This window comes from Pyrgilauda ruficollis, unplaced genomic scaffold (assembly GCF_017590135.1).
Source record: "Pyrgilauda ruficollis isolate IOZ18807 unplaced genomic scaffold, ASM1759013v1 scaffold57, whole genome shotgun sequence".
NCBI classification, from domain to species: domain Eukaryota; kingdom Metazoa; phylum Chordata; class Aves; order Passeriformes; family Passeridae; genus Pyrgilauda; species Pyrgilauda ruficollis.
In genome coordinates this window covers 4,498,903-4,526,208 of record NW_024527377.1, presented here as the reverse complement: position 1 = coordinate 4,526,208, position 27,306 = coordinate 4,498,903, and the positions used below count along the sequence as shown (strand labels likewise).

General features: G+C 60.4%; 1 protein-coding gene across 1 annotated transcript; it reads right to left on the bottom strand.

Annotated features, from left to right (window-relative positions):
- Positions 1–339: 339 nt before the first annotated feature.
- SYNPO (synaptopodin) lies at positions 340–27,306 on the bottom strand. The gene is made up of 5 exons (XM_041482217.1): positions 27,144–27,306; positions 13,979–14,086; positions 11,125–11,421; positions 3,589–5,510; positions 340–2,317 (listed from the first exon to the last, which is right to left on the bottom strand). Exons 1-5 carry the CDS (start codon positions 27,304–27,306, stop codon positions 1,550–1,552), a joined length of 3,258 nt encoding a protein of 1,085 aa, XP_041338151.1. The 3' UTR covers positions 340–1,549.

Genomic DNA, 27,306 nt, shown 5'->3' with positions numbered 1-27,306 from the left:
GATGCCAAGGTCCGGCCACGGGACAGAAGTTATTTCTGGCTGAGAAAGGGGGCGGAGCAGGGCTCTGACCCTTGGGGACTGGGATGCCATCACCCCAGCGTGGAACAGGTCTGACTCACAGGGATGAGGATGCCATAATCCTGGCATGGAGCAGGGCTCTGATCCTTGGGGACCAGGACGCCACCAGCCCAGCACGAAGCAGGGCTGACCCGCATAGATGCAGACACTGTCACTTGGCATGGAGCAGGGCTGACCCCTGGGGACATGTAGCAGGAGGTGACCGTGTGCCACGTGTGCCCAGGCCACCTCGGGGACAGATCAGAGCCAGCCTGGGTGGAATAACGGCGGTTTATTTCGGATCTGGGTATACAGCGTGTGGTGAAGGCAGGGTGTGGAGGCTGCTGGAGCGAGGGTGGGAGATGTGTCCTGGGAATGGGGGGCTTGTGCTCCAGGAGGGGCAGCTGCAGTGTGGAGGTGCTCCAGGGATCAGGGATGGGCTGGCTTCAACAGCATCTCCTGGGGAAAGGGAAGGGGTGACAGGCTCCATGGAGCCCTGGCAGCCGAAACACAACCTCTTTTCCAGAGCTGGCCCCAAGGTGTGGGGACCCCGACGTTCTCAGAATCACCTTCTGTACCAACAACTCCTTCAAACCCTCTGCAACTTCTACCATTTCCTTCAGCTCCTACAGTTTCCCACCTACTCTGGCTGTCTCAGCACCCGTTGGTTCCTGTGTGTGCCTCCAACCCACCGGAGTGGGGTTGGGGATGTGGTGAACTTGGGTATGGGGACAGTGACAGGTACAAGATGGGGCTGTCCCTCTTGGTCTGGGCAGGGTGGGAGGGCACCTGTAAACAGTCCCCTTAACATGGCAATAAATAACTTTGGCTCTTTTTGGTCTCCAGGGAAAGAAGGATTTGGGAGACTTTCTTTGAGAAGGAGTCCAAAGTTTAAAAATTAAAAAAAAAAAAAAAAAGGCAGTGAAGAACTGGGGGGCTGGAACTAAAAACTAAATTTTCCTCTCCAAAATCTGGTTTTAATTGACACCAGCCAAATCTAGAGTCTGGGAGAGCCTGGTCATGGTATCCAATCGATGCAGCCCACCTGCAGCAGATGTGCCACCCCAGGGCAGCAGAGCTGCAGGGACACCCCGGGATAACACCTGGGAACTGGGGACAGGGGCTCACGGGCACCACCAAGCCCATCCCATCCCATCCCGGCTGTGCGGGATGGGGCGGGCTGGCAGGCAGGGACTGCCGAGGCAGGGGCCGGGGGGGCCGGCTCCCCCCTCTGCCTGCTCCTGCCTGCTGACCACGCAGTCCTGCCCCGAAAGGTTAGCGTGGTAAAAATAGAGCGGGGCCATGGCGTGGAGGGCGGGCGGGAGGCACCTGACCACGCTGGCACACAGAAGGGTGGTGGCAGCTCCGAAGGGACGCTGTTTTTTGGGGACCTCAGCCCCGGCGGTTGGTGTGTTCCCGGTGGGGGATGAGCGGGTGGCATCACCGGGGCTGACGGGTGCAGGGAGAGGGATTTTTGGGGGGCCTGGCTTGTCTAGGAGGTGCAGGGAGCCCCCGAGGGCAGACCCCCCGTCTTCAGCCGCAGGCTGCTGGTCCAGCCCCGGGGACAGAGGTTGAAGCTGTGGATGCCCGGGCTCTTGGTCCCCGAGTCTTCGGAGTCGAGGGAGACGTCCGAGTCCGTCGGGGACCGGGAGGTGCAGCGCTTGGCCGGGAACCGCCCGCCCACCGCGGGGGATGGCAGGGGGCTCTTGGGGACAGGGGACAGCCCGGGCACGGGGCAGGAAGACGCGCTGGATGGCAGCAGGAGCCGGCGACCCTCTGCCCAGGCTGCTCGGGGCATCCCGGGGGAGGCACAGGACTGGGGGCTGCCTGCCCGGGGCGATCGCAGGGGACTTTTGTGGGTGGGCGAGGGGCTGCCCAGGCTCCCCAGCGCGCTGCTGGCAGCCTGCAGTGCCGGCGCTCTTGGCCCCAGCCGGGGGGACTGGGGCAGGCTGGGGGGGCCGGCAGAGATGGGGGTGAAGGGCCGGGAGCTCTCCAGCCCCACGGCTTTGGGAGAGGAGCTCTTCCTGCGGGCAGCGTTGATGATGTTCCTGGCGAGCCGCGCTTGCATCTGCCGGCTGGCCCGGGGGTCCGCGTCCTGCCGCAGCGGGGACAGGGACCTCTCGCTCCAGGGAGGGGACGTGGGGGGTCCCTCATCCTGCTCGGGCACAGAGGCCGGGCTGGCCCAGCCGTCCAGGCTGCCCGGGCGCCGCGCCAGCCGGGGCGTCCAGGTGGGCGATGCAGGGAGGGACGAGCGCCTGTCCTGGAGAGGGACAGAGAGCGGGTTAGTGACCCCCACCCGGGGGACAAAGGGACAGAGCAGGGGTACAGCCGCAGGAGGGTGCCGAGGTAAGATTCATGCTGGCACAGCCCCACAGGAGCTGGGGATGTCTCCTCGTGCATTGTACCCCTGCAAGGAGTCCCCAAAACGAATTTGACCCTGCACCCCCTCGCCCACCAAGGAGATGGGGACAGGCTGAGCCTGCCAATCATCCTTGCCCAGAATATGTCCCAGGACCTCTCATTACCTGCAGCTTCCTAAAGTCTCCCTCTGGGGGATGCTCGGAGCCCCCCTTGCACGGCCCCAGCATCCATCACCCAGCACTGCTCCCCAGGCGGCAGCAAAGAGAAGAGCCAGGTGTGACAGCGCAGAGAGTGTATTCAGAAAGAGGGGAAAAAGAAAAATGCAGAAGTAAAGCACAGTCAAAAGGCAACTTGGCACCATGGGGAAAGTGGCGAGAGGGCATGGGCAGAGACACAGCTGGATGAAAAGCCTTGGGCTGAGCATCACCCAGCAGACCTGCCCTCAGCACCCTCCTCATCCCAGCACGTCCCTTGCTTCCAGCTGTGCCACACAGCACTGCCCACCCCAGCCCCAGCACCGAGCCCAGCTGGGGACAGGCACCCCGCAGGGACCCTGGGCCCAGCACTTCTGGACTCTGCCATTCCCCGAGGGATGCAGTTCTTCCTCCACAGCGAGGAAGCAAAGGAGGACAGATCCTGAAGGAACAACAGAAGAGCCAGGAGCAGGCACAGTGAGGCAGAAAGGCAGTGTGTCCCCTCCAGGTTTGCTTTGGTAGGAAGCTGAGAAGAGCCCAGGGCAGAGGGGATGTGGAGGAGCAGGCAGAGCTCTGAGAGCTGGAAAGCCGGAGGTGAGGAAAGGAGGGAGCCAGAGGTGCAATGCTCCATAACAGTTCCCAGGTGAGAGAAGAGCAAGAGCAGCCCTGTGGGACAGGCAGACTCCTGCTGACTCTTTGGGAATCCTGCAGGCTGTGTGGCCAGTTCCTGCTGCCTCCCCAGGACTCCTTAGCTCCTCTTGCACTGGGGGCTCAGCAGTGCCTGTCACCCACTGTCCCAGCGCTGCAGCCTCACAACCACTTCTTTTTTCTGTTTTCTTCCCCCCACACACTTTTTTTTGTGGTTGGTTTGGCTTTTGGCTCTCCCACGAGCAGTTAGTTAGGGAGGATTCAGCCTAGCACCGCTGTGTTTTTCTCTCTGCCACCATTACTTGTAGTAAAAGGAAGGTTTCCACACCTGCGGCTCGATGCCGGCATTCCTGGTGGAGTAGGAGGGCCGGGGTGCCTGGAATCCTGCCTTTGCCCGCGGCGGCAGCAGGCGGCACGGCGAGGCCAGCAGCGCCTCGGCCGGGGCTGCAGGGCTGGCACGGCTCTCGGGAGGCAGGGACAGAGCCCCGGCAGCACTGGGGAAGGGGCTGGCACTGGTCTGGCCGGAGCTGGGCACCACAGTGGGATGCCAAACCGGGGAAGGAGGCAACGGAGAGGTCGGGCAGGAGGCTTGCTGGGGATAGGGGTAGGAGTCGGGAAGAGAAGGTCTGGGTGGAGGCACCTCCTGGGGCATGGACCTTGCTGGCCCCTTGGATGGGGACAGGATGAAGAGAGAAGACTGGAGCTGGTAAGGCTGGTGCCTGGAGATCTCCAGCTCCTTCTGGGACACCTCGTTCTCCATGAGGTTGCTGCCATACAGCGATGCAGGAGGGGTTTTGGAGGGCCTGCAGGGACTCTTGGAGGGGCGTCTGGAGACCATGGGTGACAGGTAAGCGTTGTTGTCATACTTCCAGGAGGGAGGCAGGGACATGGTGGGCGATGGCGACCGCAGCAGCTCAGGCTGGGAAGGGGCCTCAATGATGAACTTCTCCATCCTGGATTGTCGGCGGGCAAAGAGCTCAGCCCCCTTCCCTCTCGCTTCAGTGAGGATGTGGCTGGGCTGTGGCTTCTTCTTGGGCTGGATGGTGGGAGACTTGAGGCAGGAGGACCATGCTGGAGCATCCTCAGCTGGTGGGAGGTGCTGCACACCCCTGGCTGTGCTGTTGGGGACAAAGTTCGCAGCTTCAGCCCCCAGGGCAAAGGGCTCTTCCTCGGCGCTGGGCTCCCCCTGCTCCTTCTGCTTCTTCCTGCTGTCTGCACTCTGAACCAGGTCCAGCAGGTCGGGGTTGGGGCTCAGCTTTGGCTTCTCCAAGAAGGTGAACATGGACTTTCTGCTGGCTCTCCGTGCAGCCGACTCCTCCAGGATCCCTGTTTTGGGCAAGGGGTTTGGTCCGCTCACCCCGCAGCCCAGGAGGGGATCTGGCAGCATCTTCTGCTCCTGGGTGGGGTACAGGGCCGAGTAGGCAGGGGGGGAGCGGACACGGGTGAGGGGTGGGGGGCTGCTGAGGGTCTCTGCATAGGTTGGTGGTGGGGGCAGCTCGGGGGCAGGGGGTTCCTCGGCCGGCTGGGCACTGGCGGGGGATGCCTGGGTGCCGAAGGGTCTGGCTGTCCGGTTCTTCACAGGCTTGGGCTTGGCCAGGGTGAGATGGACCTCGTAGTACTGTCGGCCCGGTGTCCCGTTCTGCTGCTGCCCGCCTGGGGGTGCCATCCCTGTGGCTGTCCCCGCTGGTGCACTGGGCACCTCACTAGGCACCTCACCGGGCACCTCACCGGGCACTTTGACGTTCTTCCCCTCCTCGGAGCTCTGTGGCAGGACCAGAGCCGCCGTGTTCGGCTCCGCAGGGGCTCCTGCATTTCCGAGCCCCTCCACCCCTCTCTCCATCCCGCTGGCTGCCTGCTCCTGCACGCCGTTGGTGGCGGCCGATGCCATGTTCTCCTTCAGGTAAACGCTGAGTGGGACCTGCTGGGCTTCAGCAGGAAGCTCCTGGCACGGGGAGGCGTTTGCCAGCATCCCTTCTCCGGGATTGCCAGGCTGGCCAGGCTCCGGCTTCATCCCGTGCCCCTGGCTGTGCTCCATGGTGCCCTGGCGAGGCTGGGGCGCGGGGCTCAGGGGCAGCCCCCCGCCATGCCCGGCCCCCGTGAGCCCCTCAACGCGCTGCCTGCGCCGGTGGAACAGCAGGACGCCCTTGGAGCTGGGGCCGGGCGCCGTGGTGAGCTGAGCCGCGATCCTCTGGCTCCGCGCCTTCGCCTCCTTCAGCTCCTTCTCCGAGAGGCTGGCGCTGCGGGAGAGACCTGGGCAGAGAGGAGAGGGGGGGTTAGGGCCCTCAGAGGGAATGTGGGGGGTCAGTCCTCCCCGCCCAGGACTGGCAGCCCTTCCTCCAGGTATCCCCCGGCATCCCGACTCCTTCCCTGGCAGGTGGGAGAAGGCAGGAGGGATGCACGGGGGCTGGGATACACGGTCAGGGGGAACGGGGACCCAGCACAGCCGTCACGAAGATGCTGAGACAGATGGGAAGGCCCAGGGGACACCTAGTGACACTCAGGACATTTCCACCACCCCACTCCGTATTTCGGCTGGGTTCTGCGCACCCACCGCGCTGACCACATGGGGAAGGAATTTCTCGGCGCGGGTCTCCGGTTGCAGCTCACACGGCTTCGGCCCCCGGCTAAAGAGGCAGCGGCGGGGAAGAGGCCAGCGTGTGTCCCCAGCCCCTCGCCCCGAACGCCGGCACGCTCAGCCCCGAGCGGGCAGGACATAAACCCGGGGACAGCGGGAGATGCCAGCACACCCCGACTCGGCGGGCAGCCCTGCTGGGGGACTCGTGTGTGGAGCAACACGAGATGGCAGCAGCCGACAGAAGCTGCGCAGATCCTGCCCAGCTGGACACAGACACGGACACAGCGAGGAGGCCCCCCCACGCCTCGGGACTCGGCACAAGCGCTGAGAGCAATGTGCTAAAAGCCTGGCCCGAGCCCCGCGGCGAGCAGCCCAGTGCCGCTGGGCTTCTCCTGTGCCGGACAAAGGTCAGGGCACCAGCCCTTCCCTAAGACCGAAAGGATGTGGAGCTGCCGGCAATGCATTTTCTCAGGGTGAGCCATTTCCTATGAGCTTGCCCCGCCGAAAGCACGCGTGGGAAGGGCAGCGTCCCCCACCCTGCCGAGGCCACTGCTGGGCACAGACACCAGCTCCGACCATCGGCATCACCCCCGCACCCAGCCAGCGTGCGGCCCCTCTCCAAAGGCACTGCCAGGAGCTCTGATGGTGTCTGTGCTCTGTCTCTGGCCCCAGCAGGGAGGTGGGTGGCCAAGGCAGCCCGCTCCCAGCCCTGCTCTTCTTTCCTTCCCATCCCATCCCTTCCCGTCTTCCCTTCCTTCATGTGTTCCTCATTTTCTTGCCTTCTGTGCTGCTTGGGAGTCTTCCAGGATATTTTCAGCAGTGGCTCAGCCTACCAGCGAGGGAAAGGGATGGATGACTAAGCCAAATCCTTCCAGCAAGCCCACGGCTAGCAGGAGGGCTGCTGGAAGCTGGGCAACTCCTGTTCCTCACCCTTCATCCCTCCCGCCTCCCTCAGCACCCAGCAAGTCCTTGCACACAGCTCAGGAGTGCAGGATGCCCTGGATGAAGTCTTCAGGCTGCCCGACAGGAGGGTTTTATCTGGGCAGGGGGCAGAGGAGGCAGAGATGCCAGTGGAAACTCTCCTGGAGACGAGGAGCCCGTCGGCAGCGGCGACGCCGGCGGCCCGAGTCCCCCCGGTTCGCGCCCAGCATTGTTTTACGCCCCGTTTCTATTTGCCTTGGCGGCGGCACAGAGCGGGGCCGCTGCTTCCTCCGGCCGGGCTGCCTGGAGGGCGGCCAGCACCGCGGCTCCCGCTCCGCGGGGTCACCCTCGCCGCCTTTATCTCCGAAACGCAGGAGAAACACGGCCAAGGAGCCGTTGAGAAACAAGCCACAGGCTCCAGATGTCTGCGGGTTCCGTGCTCCGAGCGGAGCATCCCCGCTCCTCGGGGGCCGGGGCTGCCTAAGAAGCCGAGCTCTCGGCGGAGCCATTTCGCAGCCTCTTGCTCTTGCTACTGCCTTTTAACAGCAAACGAGGGGCCCTGGGGGATCTCCTCCGTGCTGGAGGGATGACTCAGCTCTTGGCCAGCCCGTTCCTGCTTGGACTAGCCGCCAGATACGCTCCCACGGAGCCGGGACCAATACCGGGATTTGCCCACCGGGATTTTGCCCCTGAGTGCCTCCATCCCTTGCTGCTGCCACAGCCATGGCATTGCTCGGGACCAGGGTGTGCTGCAGGGTGGACTCTGCCACCTAAAATCCCCTATCTGGAATCCATTTCCAACCATCCCCATCCCCTCCAGTCTTCCAGCAGCCCCTCTGCCCCTGCCCACCCAGCACCCGCCCTTCCTGGGCTGATCCATCCGGGCCCACTGGAAATTAATCCCTCAGGATACTACTTGAGATGCTGAGGCTAAGGATTGCTCTTCACATCCGATTTTTATGACACAGATGAAGAGCACTGAAGCCTCTGGCAGTCCAGAGGAAATTGCTGCAGCCTGAGCCATGAGAGAGAATCTCATGGGATGAGATTATTCACCCAGTGCAAGAGCCTTTATCCATGTGCCATGGTGTCTGGAGGGATTCTGTCACCTGGGGCAGTTTCTACACCACACAGTCCCCTCCCAGCCACAGGGAACATTCCTTCATCCTTCCCTGCCATCTCCTGCCAGCTGGCAGCCCCGGGTGGGCTCTGGTTGGTCCTTTTCCCCAGCCCCAGGCAGGCGGGAGGGAGCTGAATGCACTGAGAATGTCCAGGTGCTGGGAAGGAGAAGGAAAAGGGGTGTGGGGCTGAAGGCAGCCAAAGCCGTGCAGGAAGGAGGTAAAAGTAAATTACTACATGTGTCCAAGGGCACTAGGAACTGCTTTCCACACATCACCCTGAGCCGAGTCCCAATTCCAACAGTTGACAGCTCCTTCCTTCCTTCCTTCCTTCCTTCCTTCCTTCCTTCCTTCCTTCCTTCCTAGCCCTCTCCACTGCCATGTGCCCTCTCTGGGCCAGCCCTGGGTATCTCTGTGGTCCAGGGATGCTGCAGAAGGATGCTCCCTGTGCATCCTGTGCCCCATGGAATTGCCAGAGTCCTGAGCAGCTCCAGGTGCTATTCTGGTTTAACACACTCCAGCTCTGGCCACAGAAGCCTATAGATCTTTATCTATATATTTATATAGGCACTTGCTCTGTAGGTTTTCTGTTGCTCCAGGGGTGACTTCCTGAACATCCCCCAAGTGCAGGGCTTAACAGCTTCTTGCCGAGCTGCCAGTCATCCTTCCCACAGCATGTGCAGTGCTCTCTTCTCCAGAGGGAGGATGACGAAGGTGATGAAAGGCATTTTTGTTACTCTCACTTCCTGGACAGATGGGGGAAAAAAATTCCTTCCATCTCAGCTTTCCACGCAAAGGATGGATCCCCCTGAAGGGTGCTAAAGCAGGATGTCTGAAGTCTAGCCAGGAAAGGCTGGAATCACCATCTGACCCCAAATGAAGGTGAAGGGTGTATCAGACCTGGCTTGTGACCCATCCTGCCCTAAGATGGACTCCAAGAGCTGAAATGGGATGAAGATTTGGCCTTAAACTGCAGATTCACTGAAGTGACAAATTCAGTGAAAGCCGATGGTCTTGACATGGCTGGGATGTCACAGGAAGGAAAAACAATGACTTGGAAGCTGTACCTGGTGAGAAGTCCTTGTATGCAGAAGACAAGAGGTACCCAAGCCTTAATGGGACCCGCAGGGTGCCACAGGTCATGTGAAATCTCAGAGTCAGAGCTGGCAGGTGACTCCAAAGTCTTCAGTTTGGGCTCTGTCCCTGGCCTGCTCCAAGTGTGGATGCTCAGGATCCCAGTGCTGCTGCCCAGCTTGGCCATGCTCAGGGTGTCCTACCAGACCACCCCTGGACAGAGCACCCATCATCCATAACCAGCAGGCACTTTTCCCCATTTCCAAACATTTCTTGGACTTCTGTGGTCAACCCAAATGGTGCCTCTTGCTGGTAAAATCCCACTGGCAAAACCAAAAGCAAAACCAAGACAAACCCCACTTCCAGAGGGATGTGCTCTGTGCCACCTGACACAAACCCCAGTGCGCATCCACAGCCAGGCAACGCTGGGGAGAGGAGATCCAGTGTTTTCACCCAAACATTGAGGACTTTGGCCACTGAGGAAATGTAAGCAGGTTTTTTGGCAGAGCAGCAAGCTGGCCCCTTGCCCCAGCTACAGCTGTGCAGCATTTTTTGCAAGGCGTACCAACTCACACACATTTAAGTCTGTGCACACATTCCCCTCCAGCTCCCAGTTATCCCAAATAATCTGCAGCTAGGAAAACACGGAGGGTAGCACAGACAGGCAGCTGAGCTAGCTAGAAACGGATATGATTCAAACATATGGATAGAAAGATGACAATTTTCTGCCTCGTTCCCAGCTTCCAGCCCTCCTATGCCCCAGATACAAAACCTCCATGAAGTTCTTATCTGTGCTGGCCCTGCAGCCCCAGAAAGATCCGGCCCAGGTGGTGGGTGCTGTGGTGGGATCAGCCTCTCCTGCCTGGCAGACGCTCTGTGCTGGGCGTCTCCACACGGGCGCCTTTGCCAGTGACAAAATGTGGCACAGCGAGAAAATTCGTTGTGCTTGCAAGTTTTCCCTGCGCTCTGCTCGCAGGGGCTTTGCTGGATTTGGAGCTGTTTGCCTCCCCAGCCGTGCCTGGCACTCAGCACCCAAATCCTGCTGAAATGGCCCCACAGTCTCCAAGCAGCAAGTCCTGGGGCACCCAATTCCCACAGAGGGTGAGAAGGGGGTGGTGGGGGTTGAGTTCCAGTGGGGGCTGTCTGCTCCTGCCCATCCCCAGTTCCTGGGGGATGCAGTGAGCAGCCCCAGCCCCACACGTGTCCACACTGGGCAAGAAGAAGCTGCTGCCACCACACAGGTGGAGGCAGCACCTTCCCCAGCTGGCTAAAATCAAGCTTTTGTCTTGGAAAAGGCGGCTGGAGCCGGGCAGACCTCCCCCAGACAACCCGGCCATCCATCCACCCCGAGGGCAGCTGAACCGGCCCGGTACCACGGGGACTCCATCCATCCTGCCTGGAAAGTGCGTCCCAGCCCCTCTGTGCCCAAAGCTGCTGGAACTCGCTGCGAGCCATCCCGGGCTGCAGGGTCCCGGGACAGCCCCGCCGGGCGGGTGCCCCGAGCCAGCGGCGCTGGCCCGGCCGGAGAAGGTCAAATGGCTCGGAGAGGGGTGGGCAGAGCGGGGAGGGCGGCGGAACGAAACGGGGCCTTTGCCTGTCCCTTGCACAACCCGTAAAGGATCCATCCTGCTGGCTGCCAAGCCCCGGGCCAGACCTCGTGTCCCCAGCATGGGTGGCATGGCCAGGGGAGGTCACGTCCCTGAGGCAGGGGACGGGGGACGTCGCCTGGGAACACGTTCTGCGGAGCTGGGAGGTGAGACCCTGCGACCGCCGAGGAGGACCCCCACGTCCCTCCACGTCCCCGCCGTGTGTCCCCACTGTGCCTCCCACGCCCCACATCGGACACCCGGCTGCCGGCGGAGGGAAGCGACACCTGCGCCGCTCATTCCTGGGGACAAACCCCGCTCAGCCCCGGCTGCGCGCGCCCCACCGCCCCCCATTGGCCCCCCATTGCACCCACGGCACTTCTGGGCATGCACTCCCGTTCCTCCCCGTGCACCCCGGACCCCTAAGCACCCCCTGCGCACTGCCATCCCCCGGCAGCCCGGACACCGCAGATCCCGCTGTACTCCCCTCTGCGTGCCCCTCCTCGCCCCGTCCCTTCAGCACCGGCACCCCCGGCCCCCGCCCGGAGCCCCCCGGTCCCTGCCCCCCTACTCCTCCAGCCCGACCGTACCCGCGGTGCCGGTGCCGCCTCCCCGCGCAGCCCGACTGCACCGGGGAGGAGGCGGCGGGCAGGAAAGTTGCGGCAGCTCCGCCCTCGGAGCGGGCCCGGGGGGGCGGCGGGAGGGGGCCGGCCCGGGGGGGTGCCGGGTCCCGCCGGCGCTGCCCCTGCCCCTGCCCGCCCCGACAGACCGACCGACCGACCGGACGGGACGGGTTCCCCCCGCCCGGCCACTCTGGCAGCCGCCCCGCCGCCCCCGATGTTCCTGCTCCGCTGCTTCTCGTCCCGGCTGGGTCTGCCCTGAGCCCGCTGCGAGGGGGAGAAGCCTGGGCATCCCCTTACTCAGCACGGGGCATCCCCTTACCCAGCTCCCCGCATCCCCTTACCCAGCCCGGGGCATCCCCTTCCCACTCCGGGGCATCCCCTTATCCCATTCTGGGGCATCCCTCTCTCCCAGCTCTGCACACTCCCCTTAACAGTCCTGAGCATCCTCTTACCCATCGCGGGACACCCCCTTACCCAGCCCCTCACCCTTTTTCCCATCTCTCCCCCGCAGCACCTTACGTTTCAGACGCTGCTGGGCGTGTGGGGCTTCCCCTTTCCGCAGGTTTCCTCAGTGCTAAAGTTTTGAAGCACTTGGAGGGAGGCAAAAATCCAGATACAAATTCAGATACATCCAGCACCGATGTCACTGCCCTGGGGACCTCCTGGAAAGAGCACTGAATCCCCGAATCCCCTGTGCCAGGGCTGTTCTGCCCCCAGTCACAAGGGAGCCACAGACGATCCCAGGGGAGCCAGCATCACCTCCTGCCTCCACCGCCCCGCTGGGGCTGCAGAGCTCCCTGGCTGCGGGTGCGACCGGCCTCACCCCCTTCCCATGCCTGTCCACACCTCAGGATGAGCTCTTGGCTTGATTTTTTGCCTTTCTAATTTCCTTTCTTCCTGCCCCTCCGTGCTTTTTTGTGCTTTCCTGGTTTTTGAGGGAGCCTGGCGCTGGCTCTGCAGCCCCCAGGGAGTGAAACCTTCCGTTTATTTGCACACCAGACAGAGAAACCAGTCCTGCCTCCTGCATCTCCCAGCCGCTGCCTCTTCCCGGGGCTCCTGCGCTCCCCAGCCTGCCCTGAGAGGTGCCAGCCAGCCCGGGCTGCCGTGCTGGATATTTGGGAGCAGCCAGCCTGGCCTTGGGCTGCTGGACGGGGACCAAAGGGGCACCTGGGACCCGCCTGGGTGGGTCCACACAGCTCAAGGTGGGGCACCCGTTTGGCTCCCAGCTCCCAGGGCCAGCCCTGCACCACTCTGGGTGTGGATGGATGTGCCCTCTTCTCCTGAAGAGGCTGGAAGAGGTGGGGTGTTCTGTACCCCATGACAGCTAAAGAGAAGAGGAGCAAGTCCCTGACATGTGCCAGGGATGCTCCTGCAAACAGCCTGCTGCAGGAACAGCCCTAGTGCCTCTGAAAGGGCACCTGCCCTTTCCTCTCACTGCACTGAGGCAAACCTCTCTTCCCCAAACCTGCAGGCTTTTTGCAAGGTCCCTGCTCTCAGGACCCTCGGTGACATCCTGCCTGCAGGCTCTGGAAAGTCTGACGGGTCCTGCAGGCAGTGGCTGGTGGTGATCTCACTTGGAGGGGGAGGAAACGGGACAGACAAACTCTTTCCAACAAACCTGTTGAGTTACTTTAAAATTCCAGGCTGGCAGCAAAAGTGCTGGATGGCGGCGGGGATTAGGAAAATGCTGAGCCTGGACAGAGGCAGGCCTGACCTTTCCCCACCGCAGATCTGCCATCGCCGAGCAGTGAGAAATGGGAAGACTATTTGGGTCCATCTGGTTTGTGTGCTGAGCCCTGAAACACGATGCTGCTGGGGCAGCTGTGAGCCAAAGGGCTTGGCTGAGTTTCCCAGCCTTGTCCCATCCAGGAGCTGCTGGTTTTGAGGATGCCTGACACTGTAAAAAGGCAGGGAGTGGATTCTGGACACCGGGCTCCTGTCAAGCATCCCCAGTCAGTCCCACCCCATCCCACCCAGTCCAGGGGGCTGCCTTGGGAGAGCCAGCTCTGAGCTGAGCAGCAGCATCCCATAATGCCATCCCGTGGGGACAGGGACACACCTGCCCTGGCACTGTGTGGCAGCTGAGGTAACAGCTGGGCAGGAGCAAAATAGAAAGGAGGGGGGAAGCGGGGTTTAAAAATGGGCCCAATGCCTGTAAGAGGATGGGTTCTGTAGGAGCATCTCCCACAGGGAGGTGGGGCATTCCAGGCATGGCAGCAGCCCCAGCAACCCTTGGTATGAGCCTGTATTTGTCACTGTGGCTGAAGGGACAGTCATGGGGGAAAGGAACAGCTGTGGCACGGGGCAGTGAAGTGAGGCGATGGCAGAGAGCATTGTAGGAACCAACCAGCCTGAAATAAAGCGCTTAGTTTTTAAACCAGGGGCAGACAAAAATGGCCCAAAGCCATGTGAGGGATGCTTGACCATCCCAAATTGATGGAGGAGAGGTGTCCCTGTCCCAGACAGTGCCACGGGAGCTGGTCCTGATCACTCTTGGGCAGGATCCCACCAAGCCCCATGGCCAGGGTGAGGGCTGGGAAGCCCATCCTGGTCATGCCCCACTGAGGGATGGGTTGAGTTCCTGGAGACAGTGGGAACATGCCTGCTGCCTTCCCACCCCCCTCCCGAGAAAAGCCACAGATTCCTTCTTATTTTTAAGGCCAAAGAGATCATCCCAAGCTAAATTAGTCCCGGCAGCTCTGCTGGAAGCCTGGGACGTCTAACCCAGGGAAAGTCCTGCCCTGGGAAGAGCCGGGTGTTCTCACCAGGAGCACAGTAGGGCCTTTCAGGGGGAACAGTGGCCAAAGGGGGTTTCTCTTACCTGTTTTCCTTGGCTCAAAGTCAGGGTTGATGAGGACCCGTTGGATCTTCACCACTTTCCACTCCTGGCTGGGATTGCCCGTGGGGCTGTCTGCTGTGGGGGGCAGCTCTGGGGCAGAGCCAGGGCACTTGGGAGGGGCTGCAGGTTCCTCTGCCAAGGCCAGGCTGCCGTTCAGTGGGGGTTGTGGTGCATCCCCATTGAGCTCCCTGAGGTCCCTCTGGCAGCTCCCACTTGATTTCCCTCCCAGCAGTCCCATCCGTGCCTCCTGCTCGCCTGGCTTGGAGGCTGGAGTATCCCAGAGCTGATGGCAGCTCTGCCCCCCTCTGCTCCTCCTCTCCTGCCAGCAGCCACTGTCCCCCTCAGTGTCCTCCTTGGCTGTCCCACGGACACAGGGGGGCTGCTCAGCCTCACCAGGCATGGGGCAGCCGGGCTGGGGGTGGAGGCAGAACTGCTGCAGCCTTGTCCTCAGCATCTTCCTTCACTGATTTCCTTCACTGGCGCTCCACGGCCTTTCCAAACAGCTCTGCATGGCCAGGGGGATGGATCTTCCCTCAGAGCATGGGCAGCATGAGGGAGGGCAGCCACGTGCCAGGCACGAGCTCAGCTTTGCTACCCCTGCAGGCAGGAGGATCAGGCACGATGCCACTGGAGCAGGCAGGTTTTGGAGACCCGGATGGAGGGATGTGCCCAGGGGAGGCAGGCCAGCAAGGAGAATTATGCAGGAATTTCTCTTTTCCAGGCAGAGGACCAGCATCCAAAGACCTGTGTAAATGGAAGGAGGAGCATTGAGGATGCCTGTACTTGCATTGATTTCCTATGGGCACAGAGCAGCTACCAGCAACCCCAGCCCAACTCCAGCTCCAGAACCACTTCTCATGAGGAAGGACCCCCTGAGATGCAATTTGGAAATGCCCCAAGCCCACCACAGTTCTCACACCCCAGCACCCTCATCCATCCATCCTCACCCTGGGGACAGCACCCATGGCCCCCTGTGCCCTGCTGCCCCTGCTTTGTCAGCCCAGATGAGGCTGTGGCACCACTGTCAGTGCTCAGCACCAGGGCACCACTAATCTGGAGCTGGGAGTGTTCAGCCAAGAACAAAATCCCTGAGGATGTTGCTCAGGGTTATCAGGAACAAAAAAGGAAAATTTCCAGCATCCAGCTAAACTGTGTTTAACCATTGAGTGACTCATGCGGCGTCAGGACAAGCGCAGACAGACCCACTTCCCTCCTGCCAGGCACAAATCCTGCTGGGATGACGAACCCACGCACCAACACAGACGAGTTATCAGCTGGGAGAGGGGGATGTCATCTCTCCCAGGACAGGATATGGGTTACAGTGTACGGAAATTCCTGTGAGTCCTTCTCTCACACAGCATCACCCAGCGCTGCTCACGGCAAGGCTGGTCCCGGGGCAGCGCCTCCTGAGAGATCCACAGCACCCACGGCACTTGGACCATGATGGATTTCCCAACCCAACAGCCAGCTGAGGAGGAAAAGGGGTTCTACTCATCCCAAACTCCCTGATTTATTGTGAGGTTTCTCAGTGAAATAAGAAAAAGCGCCAGTTCAACATGGCAGGTTAAGCTCTGGCACGGATATACCCTGCAGCTTCCTCGAGGCTCACACAGCTTCTCTGCAAAACTTTTCCTGTCCTTAGCAAGGTTATTTTGGAAAAGAAGGCAGATTAGAAAGCAGGCGCTCGGGCATTTCCCAAACACAAGGCTGCATTTTTTGGAGAACGCCCAACGGAAATCTTCTGCCCTTTTTGAAATCCTTCCTCCTGCCTCTCTCTGCTGCAATTATTCAGCACAGATTTGCAAAGAGAACCTGAGGAGAAAATGTCAATGTTTCTCTCTGAAAAAGAAATTTCACCCTCCTCTTTACGTAATTTGGGGGATCAATAGTTGCAGGAAGCCACCCACATCTTTCCTTAGAAACATGGCAAGTTGTTGGAGCTGGAGGGAGCTGGCTTATCTCAAATGAGGACAAAGAGAAAGTTGCCCAAAATAGCCCCAGCCCAGAGTGGGTGGCAGAGAACCTCTCAGGGTGGATCTGCATCTCCACACTCCCATTTCCTCACCCTATCTCTGGGCAGCAGGATCCTGGGGCAGCACGGTCATGTCCATCCAACACCAGAGCTGCCTTGACAATTTGCTGGGGGAGCTGGTGCCTCCCTGCAAACATCTTCCAGAGCTGCCCCTCCCACATGGGAGCGCTTTCCGCACACGGGCATCTCCTGGGAGCGACACCCACGGCCCGGTGCTCCCCAGGCAAACCCTTCCTCGTGAGACACGAGCCGTGGTGCTCCCTGAGGACACTCTGCTGGGGCAGGGCCACCCACAGCACCCAAATACTGAGTCAGGCATCTGCTGCCTCACCGGGGGCCAGCCTGGGCCCGGCACGGCGCTGGGGGAACGGTGGCAGAGCTGTGGAGAGCAGCCTCCTTCTCCAGGACACAGCTCCTGGGCTCTACCAGCAGCACAGGAGGGGAATATTTATGAGTACCATGGGTCTCAGGTAAAAGCTGCTGGGCTGATCCTGTCTCTTGGAATACCAGCCAGGTAGGATGTGTATAAATGCCTCGGGTGCATCACTGTGCTGGCAATAACAGGCAGCAACAGCAGCCATAGCCACAAAACGAGGCTGAGATAGCCCACACCTGCAAACAAAGGCCGTAAAGAGGGATGAGGGTCATTTCAGGCAGCATTTCAGGGGTGCAGCTCCAGAGGATGCCCAAACTGGGCACCGGTGCCCAACTGAGAGTCCCAAGAAGCAGCTGCTCACTGTGCCCATCTGAGAGGCTCCTCATGCTTCCTGATGGCAACAAGTCCCTATGAGAAGCTGCAAAATGGTGCTGGGGAGGGAATAATAACAACAACAACAACAAAAAAAAAATCATTCAATTCACAAAGTGTTGAAATCTGGCAGCAAGGAGGTCTTTTGCTCGACTTCTCTTCCTGCCCACTCGCTGGCGAGTGATGCACAGCCCCCCCACCTGCCTTTCTCACACCCTGTCACCCTCCCCCCCCTCCCAGCTATTGAAAAAAGGAAAACTAAAGTTAACTTTCCACGTCCCACACAAATATTTTTGGCAGGCGTTGCTGGCATTCAGGCTGCTGAGCCCGGGGGAGACGGGGTCTGCTGAAAGTCTTTGTCTCCATCTGCTCCCGGCACCCGGCTGGGGGTCTGCAGTGCCTGGGCTGGTCTGTCCCAGACACAGCGCAGGGCTAGGAGGTGGCACAGCTGTAAAAAAAATGGGGGACACCGCCGGACAGCCCTGGGGACCGTGAGTGGCCCAGCCACGGGAGAGCCATGAAGTGGGGAGGCAGATTCACACCCAAACTTTGGCCCTGTCCCCGCTTTCCCGTGCTGTTCTCAGCCACATCCCTGCCCCACGCTGGGTTTTCATCACCATGAAGCAGGCGGGAAGGGAAGGGGTGTGAAAGCTGTCCCAGCACAGCGGGGCTCTCGGGTTTCCCGGGTCAGGCAGCGAGTCGCTGTCACTCAGGCAGGACCCTGCTGCCCAGACTTGCAGTCCCCAGCTCCAGTCACAAGATTGGCCCAGTCCCTTTCCAAAATAGCCCAGCTGCAATGTATACATCTGGGGAGCTTTACACCTCCCCGAGGCCAGTAGCTGAATGTCCCCTCAGGGGAGCTGGGCACCTTCCTTCTCCACGTGGCACCTTCTTCCCGTGGCCCTTTCCCTCAGGAGTCAGGGTGGCTGCATCCCCCAGGGCAGCCCCACACCGCTGTGTTTCTGTCAGGGAGCGCTGCCCTCGCAGCTGACACCGGAGACACCTCGGGCGTCACCCAGCAGCATTTGGCTGCCCTGTGCACAGCCACGCTCCCGTCTGCTGCAATCCAACACCCCTCCCAGCTCCCTGGGTACCTGGCCAGGACGGCTGAGCTGTGTGCTGGGGGAAGGCACAGCCGAGCTGCCTGTGGGGTGATTTCCCTTGCACAAGGACCCCACTGCTAAACCCTGCACGGCTGGAGCCAGCGTGGTGTCACCTGCGCCACCCCAATATCCTTCCATGGGACAGCGAGGCTGCTTACAGCCAGAAGGGGATGGCAGCAGGAGGGACACAGCTGGGCTGAGCAGGATTCAGGGAGCGAAGCCTTCTGTGGCAGGGTCCAGTGCTCAGGGAGGGGGCACAAGGAAGGTGGGATGGATGTGATTGCTTCCCTGGGCATGACAAGGGATGCCAGCTCCCTGAGGAGCTGACCCGGCAGTGTGGACAGGGATGGCTCCGTCCCGGCTCAGGGCGGGCAGGCACAGCAGCCGGCAGCGTGCTGGGGAAAACAAAAGCCTTTTGCAGCGCTGATTTACTACCTGGCGGAAACCGGGATGGAAAAAACAACATTCCTGAATTCCTGTCCCCGTGCAACCCCTGCGATCCGCAGCACCCCAGCCACGGGCTGCTGGCCCGGGCAGGTGGGTGCCCTGTGCCCTCATCCCTGCCCGCAGCTGGTGGGGAGAGGCAGGGAGGAATGCTGGGGGTGGGCACGGGGGCTGCGGGCACCGCGGGAGCCGGAGTGATTCAGCGTGAGCGAAGCTAGGGAGGAGGAGGAGGATGACAGTGGCATCCCGGCCAGCTGGACCATGTCCCCTCCCTCTCCACCCCACGCTGGAAGGAAGGGCTGGATGTGGGCTGATCGTATCCCTCGGAACTGCTGCATGGCTTCTCACGCCAGCCCTGGGCTTGTCCCTCCGGGATCAGGGAGGAGTGGAGCCCTCCCTGGGCAGCTCCCTGGAGCAGGGGCTGAGGAGGGCAGGCAGCAGGATGGGGAGCTGAGGAAGGGGATGCTGGCCCCTTGGAGGGCAGCACGGTGCAGGCAGGGCTGGACTCAGGGTGAAATGTGTTTGGTACCCTGGCACAGCCATCCCAACCCAGCCCCACCCTGGTTACCCCACTCCACACCCTCACTCCAAGGGGGTTTTGGTGCTCAGCACACCCACTCTCCTCCTCCCACTGCTCAGCCCACGTTCCAGTCCCAGTCTCCAAGAAACCCTGATGCTCCACAGGGATTTGCATCCATCAAACATCAGTCTGTGCACTCCAGCCAAGCCGCACTGATCCTGCTCTGCCCTCCTGGCTGGGTTCAGAAGTGAATCTACCCCTTCCTGCCATCCCTAAGGGGCCCATCTGCCCTGGGGGTCCCAACCAGACAATCCTGGGAGCTGCCCATGACCTGACTGCATGACAGCCCCACGCAGGGCAGGTCCCAGCCTGTCCTGCCCTTTGCTCAGCTTGCACCCTGACCCCAGCTCCAGCTGCTGCATTCCAGGGAATGAGGACAGCCCCAGTCCTGGCTCTTACAGCTGCCTCAAGCCCTTCTCAGTGCACTTCTGGGCAGCAAAGTACCAGGTTTGCCACGTCCTACCAGCTCAGCCTGATGCAAGCCCCAGGTGTCACCAGGGGGGTGGCCATCCTCAGGGACCTCTGGCCCCTACTGCCATGGGACAGAGGGTGATCAGCTGGAGCCTCAGCAGATCACTACAGGAGGCCAGGGATAAAATTGCAGCTCAGCCTTTTCAAAACTCAAATGTGAAAACCAGAGAGGTCCAAGCGAGAGGATGAACTGAAAAATCAAGCTCTGGTCAGTGTGGCACAGCTGTCCCCAGGACACCACCACGGCTGCAAGGCGAGCTGGATTGGCAAGCCAGGTTCTGGCAGCTTTTGGCTCCACACACCCCTGTCTGCCTGGGGCAGCTCACCTTCATCACCCATCCTGCAGGAACATCCCAGCTCTGCAGCCACCAGCTCTCTGGCACAGCAGGTCCCACACCCAAATTTCTCCTCAGAGCTCCAGCAGCAGCTGCCAGAGGGAGAGAAGGGAGGGCGGGCTGGCACAGTGGCGCCTTCACGCATTTCCCAGGCAATACCAATGCACATTTCCTGGGAGAGGAATGAAGGAACCCTCACTGAACAAAATCCTGCTCCTGGAGGCAAGCACTGTAGGGATGGGTTCACCCCTGGATATCAGATGCCTGGTGATGGTTGTGCCAAAAACCATGTTGGGAGGGGAGGACAGGGCAGCCTCTGCAGTGGGGTTGGGGTTCACCCTGCAGTGGGGTTGGAACTCATCCCACAGGCATGAGATGAGTGGGATGAAATTTCTGGCAGTGGAGTTACAGCTCATCCTGCAGCCTCGCTGGCCCCAGGGAGCTCAGCCTCAGCAGACATAAAGCACAAGACAGCAACTAAGCAGAAAACCCCACAGGGGCTCGAAAATCCAGTTTAAACAACCTCTGAGCATTCAGGGCTGCCTGAGCTGGGACAAGTGAGTTTGAGCATCTGAACTCCCCAGGCTCCAAACCAGGCTGCCGAACTTTCCAGGTAGTCTTGGGGGCTGGCACAGCCACTGCTGGGTTTCACAGCCGTGTTTGACATTGTCACAACCCTGCCCAGGTCCTCCTGAACAAACGAGGGACCGTGACCTGGGTCTGTCAGGATCAGGGCATGCGACCTGCCAGTGCAGAGATCCAAGGTCAATAGCAGACCTGACAGCTCAGCCAAGGTTTGCTGAGCCCAGCAGCTCTGTCCTCCCCACTGTGAGCTCCCCACCATCAGCTCCAGGCATCCCTGAAGCCCTAAAGCTCCCTGAAGAGCAGAACTGTGCTGCTGAGAAACAGGGAGCAGCTCCCTGCTGCCTCTCAAACCTACAGCCCTGGCCAGTGTCTCGGCCCCCAGCTCTGATCCCAGGGAGGCAGGATGGGAACTGAGAGCAGAGATGAGTGCACACAGCCTGGGAGCTGCCGGCACCAGGATAAAGGACATTTTAGCAGCACAAGGACAGAGTGCACACAAGTACAGGGTTTGTCCCCTCTGAGCCCCACGGGCAGCGCTCGGGTCTGTCCATGGGAAACAAAGAGCATCCCGGGGAAGGGAGTGTTTTCTTTCCAGACCAGGAAAGCAGCCAAACCCCAGCACATGCCCATTCCCAGGCCTTGGCCCCAGCAGCACAGCAGGCTGGTGGCCTTGGGACATGAGGTCCTTTCCCATCTAGCTCCCCCAAGGCTGAAAGCCCGGCCAGCCCAGGCGAGGCAGGAGAGCAGCCCTGCTGCTTGGGGGGGCTCCAGGGGTCCCTGAGGCCAGGGCACCACCACCACCTCGCTGCTCAGAGGGGTCCCCAGGCATTCTGGGCAGGGGCTCTGTGTGTGCTCAGCAGTCTGGCTGTCCTGGCAGAATCGCTTGTGCAGTAGGAATAAACATGCCGAGGACACATCCAAGCCAGTGCAAACAGCCCCTGACCGAGCTGCTCTCTCCTAACACTCTGTTTTTCTTTCTGTGCTTTTCCTCTCCTCTCTTAACCCCTTCAGGAGCCCGGGAGACCTGTGCCCAGCTGCCCTAGGAGCTACTGGAGCCAAACCCCATGAAACCCTGGGAGTCTGACCACAAGGAAGGGCTGGGACAGCATTGAGGTTCCCCTCAGGGTACAGGGCTGGTTTTGCTGCCCTCAAGTCCACTGGCTGTCGTTCCCTCCCTCTTTTTCTTCCCCCCTCTTCTTTCTGCCCTCCACAGCTCATCCTTTCCCCAACAGCTCCGGAGGGTCCTGGGGGAAAGGGCTGTTCCCCCTTCCAGCACCCAGTTCCTCCAGCTAAGCACAGGTTGGGTGCTGCCAGGGGGGCACCTCACTCTGGGCAGGACAGGGGAGCCAGGAGACACCCACGGTGAGGAGAGCATTCCAGGAAAGCCCACCTCGCTCTGCCGGGAGCCCTCTCTATCCGTGTTCCTCTCCTGTGACACCGCTCTGTCCCCAAGGTCACCGAGAGCCATACCCCGCCAGCATCCCGCTGGAATGGCCGCAGAGCCCAGGGCACCTCTGGTGAGCCCAGAGATGCTCGCACTCGCCAGGCTCACCTCTTTCTCTTCCCCTGTTCTCCCGAGGGGAAGTAAAGCTGGCTGCTGTCCATGCGCTCCGGCTGAGCCCGCAGGAGGTCACGTCCTCGCTGCCCCGCTGTGCCCGGAGCCCGGGGTCCCGGCCGGAGCTGGGGCCGGCAGCGCCCGGCTCTCCTCGGCTGCTCTGCTCCAGCCGCGCGCAGGGCAGGGAGAACGGGGGGAGAGGGGAGGGAGGAGGGGAGGGGGGAAATGAAACTTTAATAGCACAGAGCCCCTTTTGTTTCCCAGCATATGGGATATTTCATACATGCTGAAGGCATTAACCACCTATATTCTTCAAGCGCTCGCGGCGGCTGGGAGCACAGCCCTGCGCTCGGCTCGGGGCACAGCGTCTGTCCTGGGGGGCTGCAGCAAGCAGCAAGCAGCCCCTCTGCCCTGGCACCCCCCAGGAGAGGGGAGACCCTAAATTAAAGCCTGGAAAACTGCTCTGCTTCACCCAGGATCACCCCCTGCATGGTTTTGTTTCCCCAAAACGGCAACCAAGCCCCCAGACTCGAGGCCAAGAAAGGGATGTCCCTTTCCCTGGTTTTTGGACATGCTGTGAAATGGGGGGAACTAACCCAAACAACCCCGGGGATCTGAGACCCAAAACATCCCTCCTGTCCCGGGACATGGCAGAGCCCAAAGGTCCCATGAGCTGTGGCTAACAGGGGCAGAGAGGGGCTGAGAAGGGCTGGTGGCATGTCCCCTCCCTGCCCTCTGGACACAAGAGCATCCCTGGAGCAGCAACCAGGCAAGGTGCTGACAGGGAAGGGCTGGGAAATATCCACATGGTATATCCTCCTCATGCTGTTTACCCATTTTCTCCCCTCTGTCTCCCGTCATGGTGACTGTAAAATGGGTGACACCATCTTTGCAAGTAGGGAAGGGACATCTGCAGGTCCTGAGCACAGACAGGGTCTGCCACTGCCCCCTGCAGCCCCCACCAGCCACCTCAGTGTGGGGTGGGGACATCTAGGGTCCTTGGCACTGCATCCCTCCCTTACTCCCATAGAAGAGATGTTGACTTTTACCTTCTGGGCAGGAGAGGACATCCACTGCTGGCAAAACTCCAAGCGTGGTCTGAGATGGAGGGGGCCACATGTGTGCTCTGTTTTCACCAGATTGGGTGGATTCCTCAGCACTGGGGCTCTTCATTGCTGCCCACCCCCTGGCTGGCACCCATGAGGGCTCCCAAAGTGGGTTCCCCTTCACCAGCCCTCGTGTTTTGGCCAGCCAGGGGAAGGAAGGCATGAGCCCACGCACCCAGGGTGAAGGGATATGTTGTCCATCCCACGGAGCCACAGCTCCACTTGTCCCTGAGCCCCCAGCCCTGCACTACACGGGATGCCCAGTAAATCCTTACTTTGTCCAGTGTTTATCCAGTCACACTCTAATTTGAAATAAAAAACGCAGCCAGTAAAAGGCCTTTATAGCTCTTCAGAGCTCATAAACCGGCAGCGCTGGCGGACGGGGGCCAGATGATTGGGGGCTGCTAGGAAAATTTATTGCAGATTTTGGTAACTTAAACATTACAGCCCTGTGAGCCCCGGGACTGGTTTGCTGAGCAGCTCCCAGCGGCAGGGATGGAACAAGGGATGCTTTATTGGGGAAGGGAAGGGGGGGCTGACAGGTCTCACCCAGACCCACAGTTAACATCCACCCAGATTTAGACTGGCTCGTTTTTAAGGCAAGGTTTTGCACTGACTGAATCCGTCCTCGTGCCAGGAGGGAGTGTGTGTCCAGGATCCTATCCTCGTGTCCAGGGCTGCTGGACACAAGGCTGCATCACCCTGGGATGAAGACAGCCCTCAGCAGCATCCCAGGGAGATGATGAAAGGGATTGTGCCAGCACCTCCTTGTGCCAAATCCCCTGGCTCAGTGGGCAACTTTGCACCAAGCCCTGTTGTGGGCAGGAAGAGCTGGGATGGCTGGCCAAGCTTGTCGTGGGAGTCTGTAGAATTTGGAGAGAATGAGAGGAAGCGGCCGGGGTGGGGAGCGTGCGAGGGAAGGCGGGTAGCAGGAGGGAAGGCATTTTTTCCTTGCCAGTGTCTTGGCTGATTCGGTGTGAACTGCTATAAATTTGTTCCTTATCTCTCAGGCCATTTAATGTTTTCATGAAAAGAAAATAGTCTGCAGGAAAAAAAACCCGCTGATAAAAGATCCCTTTGGCACTGGGAGGAATGTTAAATGTCTCTAATCAGCAGGGTCTGGGGCTTGGAGTGCTCCTGGAGCTGGCAGGGAGTTGAGAAGTTGTGGAGACTGGGCAGTGCTCGGAGCAGACTCTCCCGGCACCCTCCCAGGTCTGGCTGGGAGTTGGCATCTGCACCCCTGGGTGCCCCTTGCACTAAGAGAGACCTACACAGAGGACGTGGTGCCCAGTGTGGGACACAGTGGCTGTGGCTGGGATGGCTCCAGACACTTCGCCCTGCAGGCTTCAACATAAATTAAACCAAACACTGCCAGAGAGAATAAAAAGTGGGAATACGAGGTGTAAATTCTATGGGAGAAAAGATATGGATCCAAATCCTTCTTGGCTGCTTCCCAGGACCAGGCAGGAGCATGGGCTGTGCCAGGGACCCCCCCATGTCTTTGCACCTCCAGGATCTTCATCCCTCGCCTGTGCCTGCCCCCATGGGGAGGCCAGGGGGAAGCCCCAGAGCCCCATGTGGCTGGAAGCATTCTTCCCAAGAAAGCTGGCCCATGGACCAGCTGCTGTTTGGATTTACAGTTGCAAAAGCAAATCCTGTATGAGTCCTCCTTGGAATGAACCTCCTGGCCCTTACTGACCGTGCCCTTGCTCCTGCTGAGGACTGGGATGCAGGGCTGGAGGCACAGGGGTCACGAGCATCCCTCTCTGCAGGGTCAGGTACTGCCTGGTTGCACTTCCCATGTGTGTGGGCACTGAGCTGTATCTCTCCAAGCACTGGGTGATGCAAGCACACCACATGCTGCTGCATTCCCAGCTGGGAGCATTCCCGACTGGGAGCATCCCTGACTGGGAGCATCCCAGACTGGGAGCATCCCCACTGTGTGGCTCTCTCATCCCACCCTGCAGCCTGAGGACAGCAGAGCCATGGCACAGGGACACATGAGCCTCTGAGCTGCAGCTTCACGTCCAGGCTGGGAAACAAACAAGGCACAAAAAATGTGACTACAAAGGGGATTTTCAGGGTGGGAAGGAACAGTTACTGATTACTCCCACCCCCCCCCTTTGTTATTCCTCTTTTGGTAATGTTTCATTTTATACTTCAAGGGAGCAGAAATGCCATTTCAAATGAAAAAATCAAACCCTTCTGTTTCAACACACTCCCCAGCTCAATGTCCTCATGCACCAGCACACCTACATACCAGCTTTTCTCCCAAACACAGCCCTGGCCCAGCGGACCCCGTTTCCAGGCAGCATTCCCCCTTGGCCAGTCCCATATCCCAGCATGCTGCCAGCCCCACTCCCAGCCCCATCCCGCCATCCACATCCCCTCTCCACAGGCAAACACATTTTCTTCCACATCCATCACGTGGAAGTAGGATGTGCATTCTGGTGCCAGAACACGCACGGCCAGCTGCGCCAGCAGCGCCTGCACGGCTGCACAGAGCTGCTGCTCTGCTGCTGGATTGCAGTTGGCTGTTGTGGGATGGTTTTGGCTGTGCCTGGAGTGGTGGGGAGGAGCCAGGAGCTGGCATTTGCCATCAACACTGACCTGCTGAAATTGGTGTGGTGCCAGGTGTCTCACTCTTTGCTTGGACATCTGTCTGTGTGCCCATTCTGGCCTTGCTGCGGGGCATTTCTGTCCCATTCAGAGGCAAAACCAAAAGCATTTTGTAAAGCTGGGCGTTGCTTGGCAGACTGGCAGCACCACTGGCACCACGATGGCATCGTGGCATGAGGACAGTGACCGTGCATCAGCCCCTGGACACCCAGCATCCTCCTACCAGGAGGTGTGGGCATGAGGGTCGCAGGCTCTCATCTCTGCAGTGCCCATTGGCAGCTCCCCTTGGACTCCAGTGCAGCCCCACTGCTTTTCCTGCCCTCTGGAAGACCCCCCCATCCCGCCGCCGTCTCCTCTGACGCAGGCGGCTCCGCTCCAGACGGGTGGTGCTCGCCCCGAGCCCCAGCCAAAGAAAGCCCCTTTGTTCAGCTCAGCCAGCGGGGCCCATGCGCCGGCTGACCCCACTGACCTCCACCACCCGAAAACACAGTCCCTGCTGTCCCATGGGTCAGGGCAGGCATGAGGACAGGGACAGGGACAGTCCCCGACACATCTCCTCAGGTCAGGGTCAGTGGCCAGGGACACGGGCATGGGCCACAGAGGGTGCAAGGGAGCAGCTCTGCCCTGCCAGGAGGGATGGACAGATGGATGGATGGAGGGATGCTGTACAGCCAAGCCTTTCATCTCATGCTTTTTGAGACGGGCAGAAATCACTGGGAAATGGTGGAGCTGCCAAGCTCACCAGGGTGGGATGGGGAGCGGGGCTGGCGCTGAACAAGCTGCTGCTAATGAGAAACAGGTGGAGAGCCTGGCGTCGCCCCCCTCCACCCAGTCCTCTGTCAGCCCTCGGGGTCAGCCTGTATTTTCTTAAGTCCTGATTGCAGAGAAATTGGAGGCTTGTGTGCCAGTGGGTTCTGGTGTGCTCCAAAGCAAAGGGAGCCTGACAGGACCTGGGTTTAGGTTTGGAAATGGTTGGAGACTGTTCTGGCTCTTTGCACCCTGGTTGAGCAGGGCACAGGGCCCATGGGACGATGCCTGCCCTGATCCTGCTCCAAGCAGGAGCATCCCAGCTGGGAATGGCAGCAGCCCATCCAACAGCGCTCAACTCATCCCCGATTTGCATGCAGGAGAAGAGGAACCCTGAGCTGCCGAGCCAGAGAGGAAACGAGAGCAGAAAAATGTGATAAACAGCTGTAAAGCCCAGCCCTGGCTCTGTGCTGCTCCCGCCGTCGCGGGTCGGCCCCTCAGACTGTTTATGGAAAGCCCAGTTTGCCGAGAAATCCATCTCCCGTTTCCTGTTGATCGCTGGGAGCCAAGGTCCCGCAGCCAAGGGCTGCCGCCGCCCGCGCACGTCTCGCTGTGAGACAGAGGAAGGGGCTGAGCACAGGGCAGCCCAGGAGCTCCCGGGAACGGGGTGACAGTCCTGGGGGGCTGGAGTATCCCCTGGGAGCTGATCAAAGCTCTCTGGTGAGACAGAGCAACCCCAGCCCTGCTGGGCATGGAGGAATTGGGAATTCTTCCTCAGGCTACTCAACACCGAGGGGGTGTGGGTGGGATGCTCACACCCACCTGCGGAGATCCAGGGCTGGGAGTGCCCACCCGTTTCCAGCAAGGGCCCCTTCAGCCCTGAGTGCTGGGTCCCCACCTTCGCTCCCTTCCTGCTCGTGTGACCCCGCTGGCCGGTGCCGAGGCAGCTGCCGCTCCATGTCCGCTCGCTCAAGGCCAGCACCAT

Excerpts from the sequence above, each read along its gene's own strand:
- SYNPO (XM_041482217.1), bottom strand. The coding sequence starts at position 27,306 with ATGGTGCTGGCCTTGAGCGAGCGGACATGGAGCGGCAGCTGCCTCGGC. Across the intron at positions 14,087-27,143 it reads CCAGCCCTGGATCTCCGCAG|AGCTGCCCCCCACAGCAGAC; the intron begins GTGGGTGTGAGC and ends GCTCTGCCCCAG. Across the intron at positions 11,422-13,978 it reads CTTTGAGCCAAGGAAAACAG|CGGGCTCAGGGCAGACCCAG; the intron begins GTAAGAGAAACC and ends TCCCCCTCGCAG.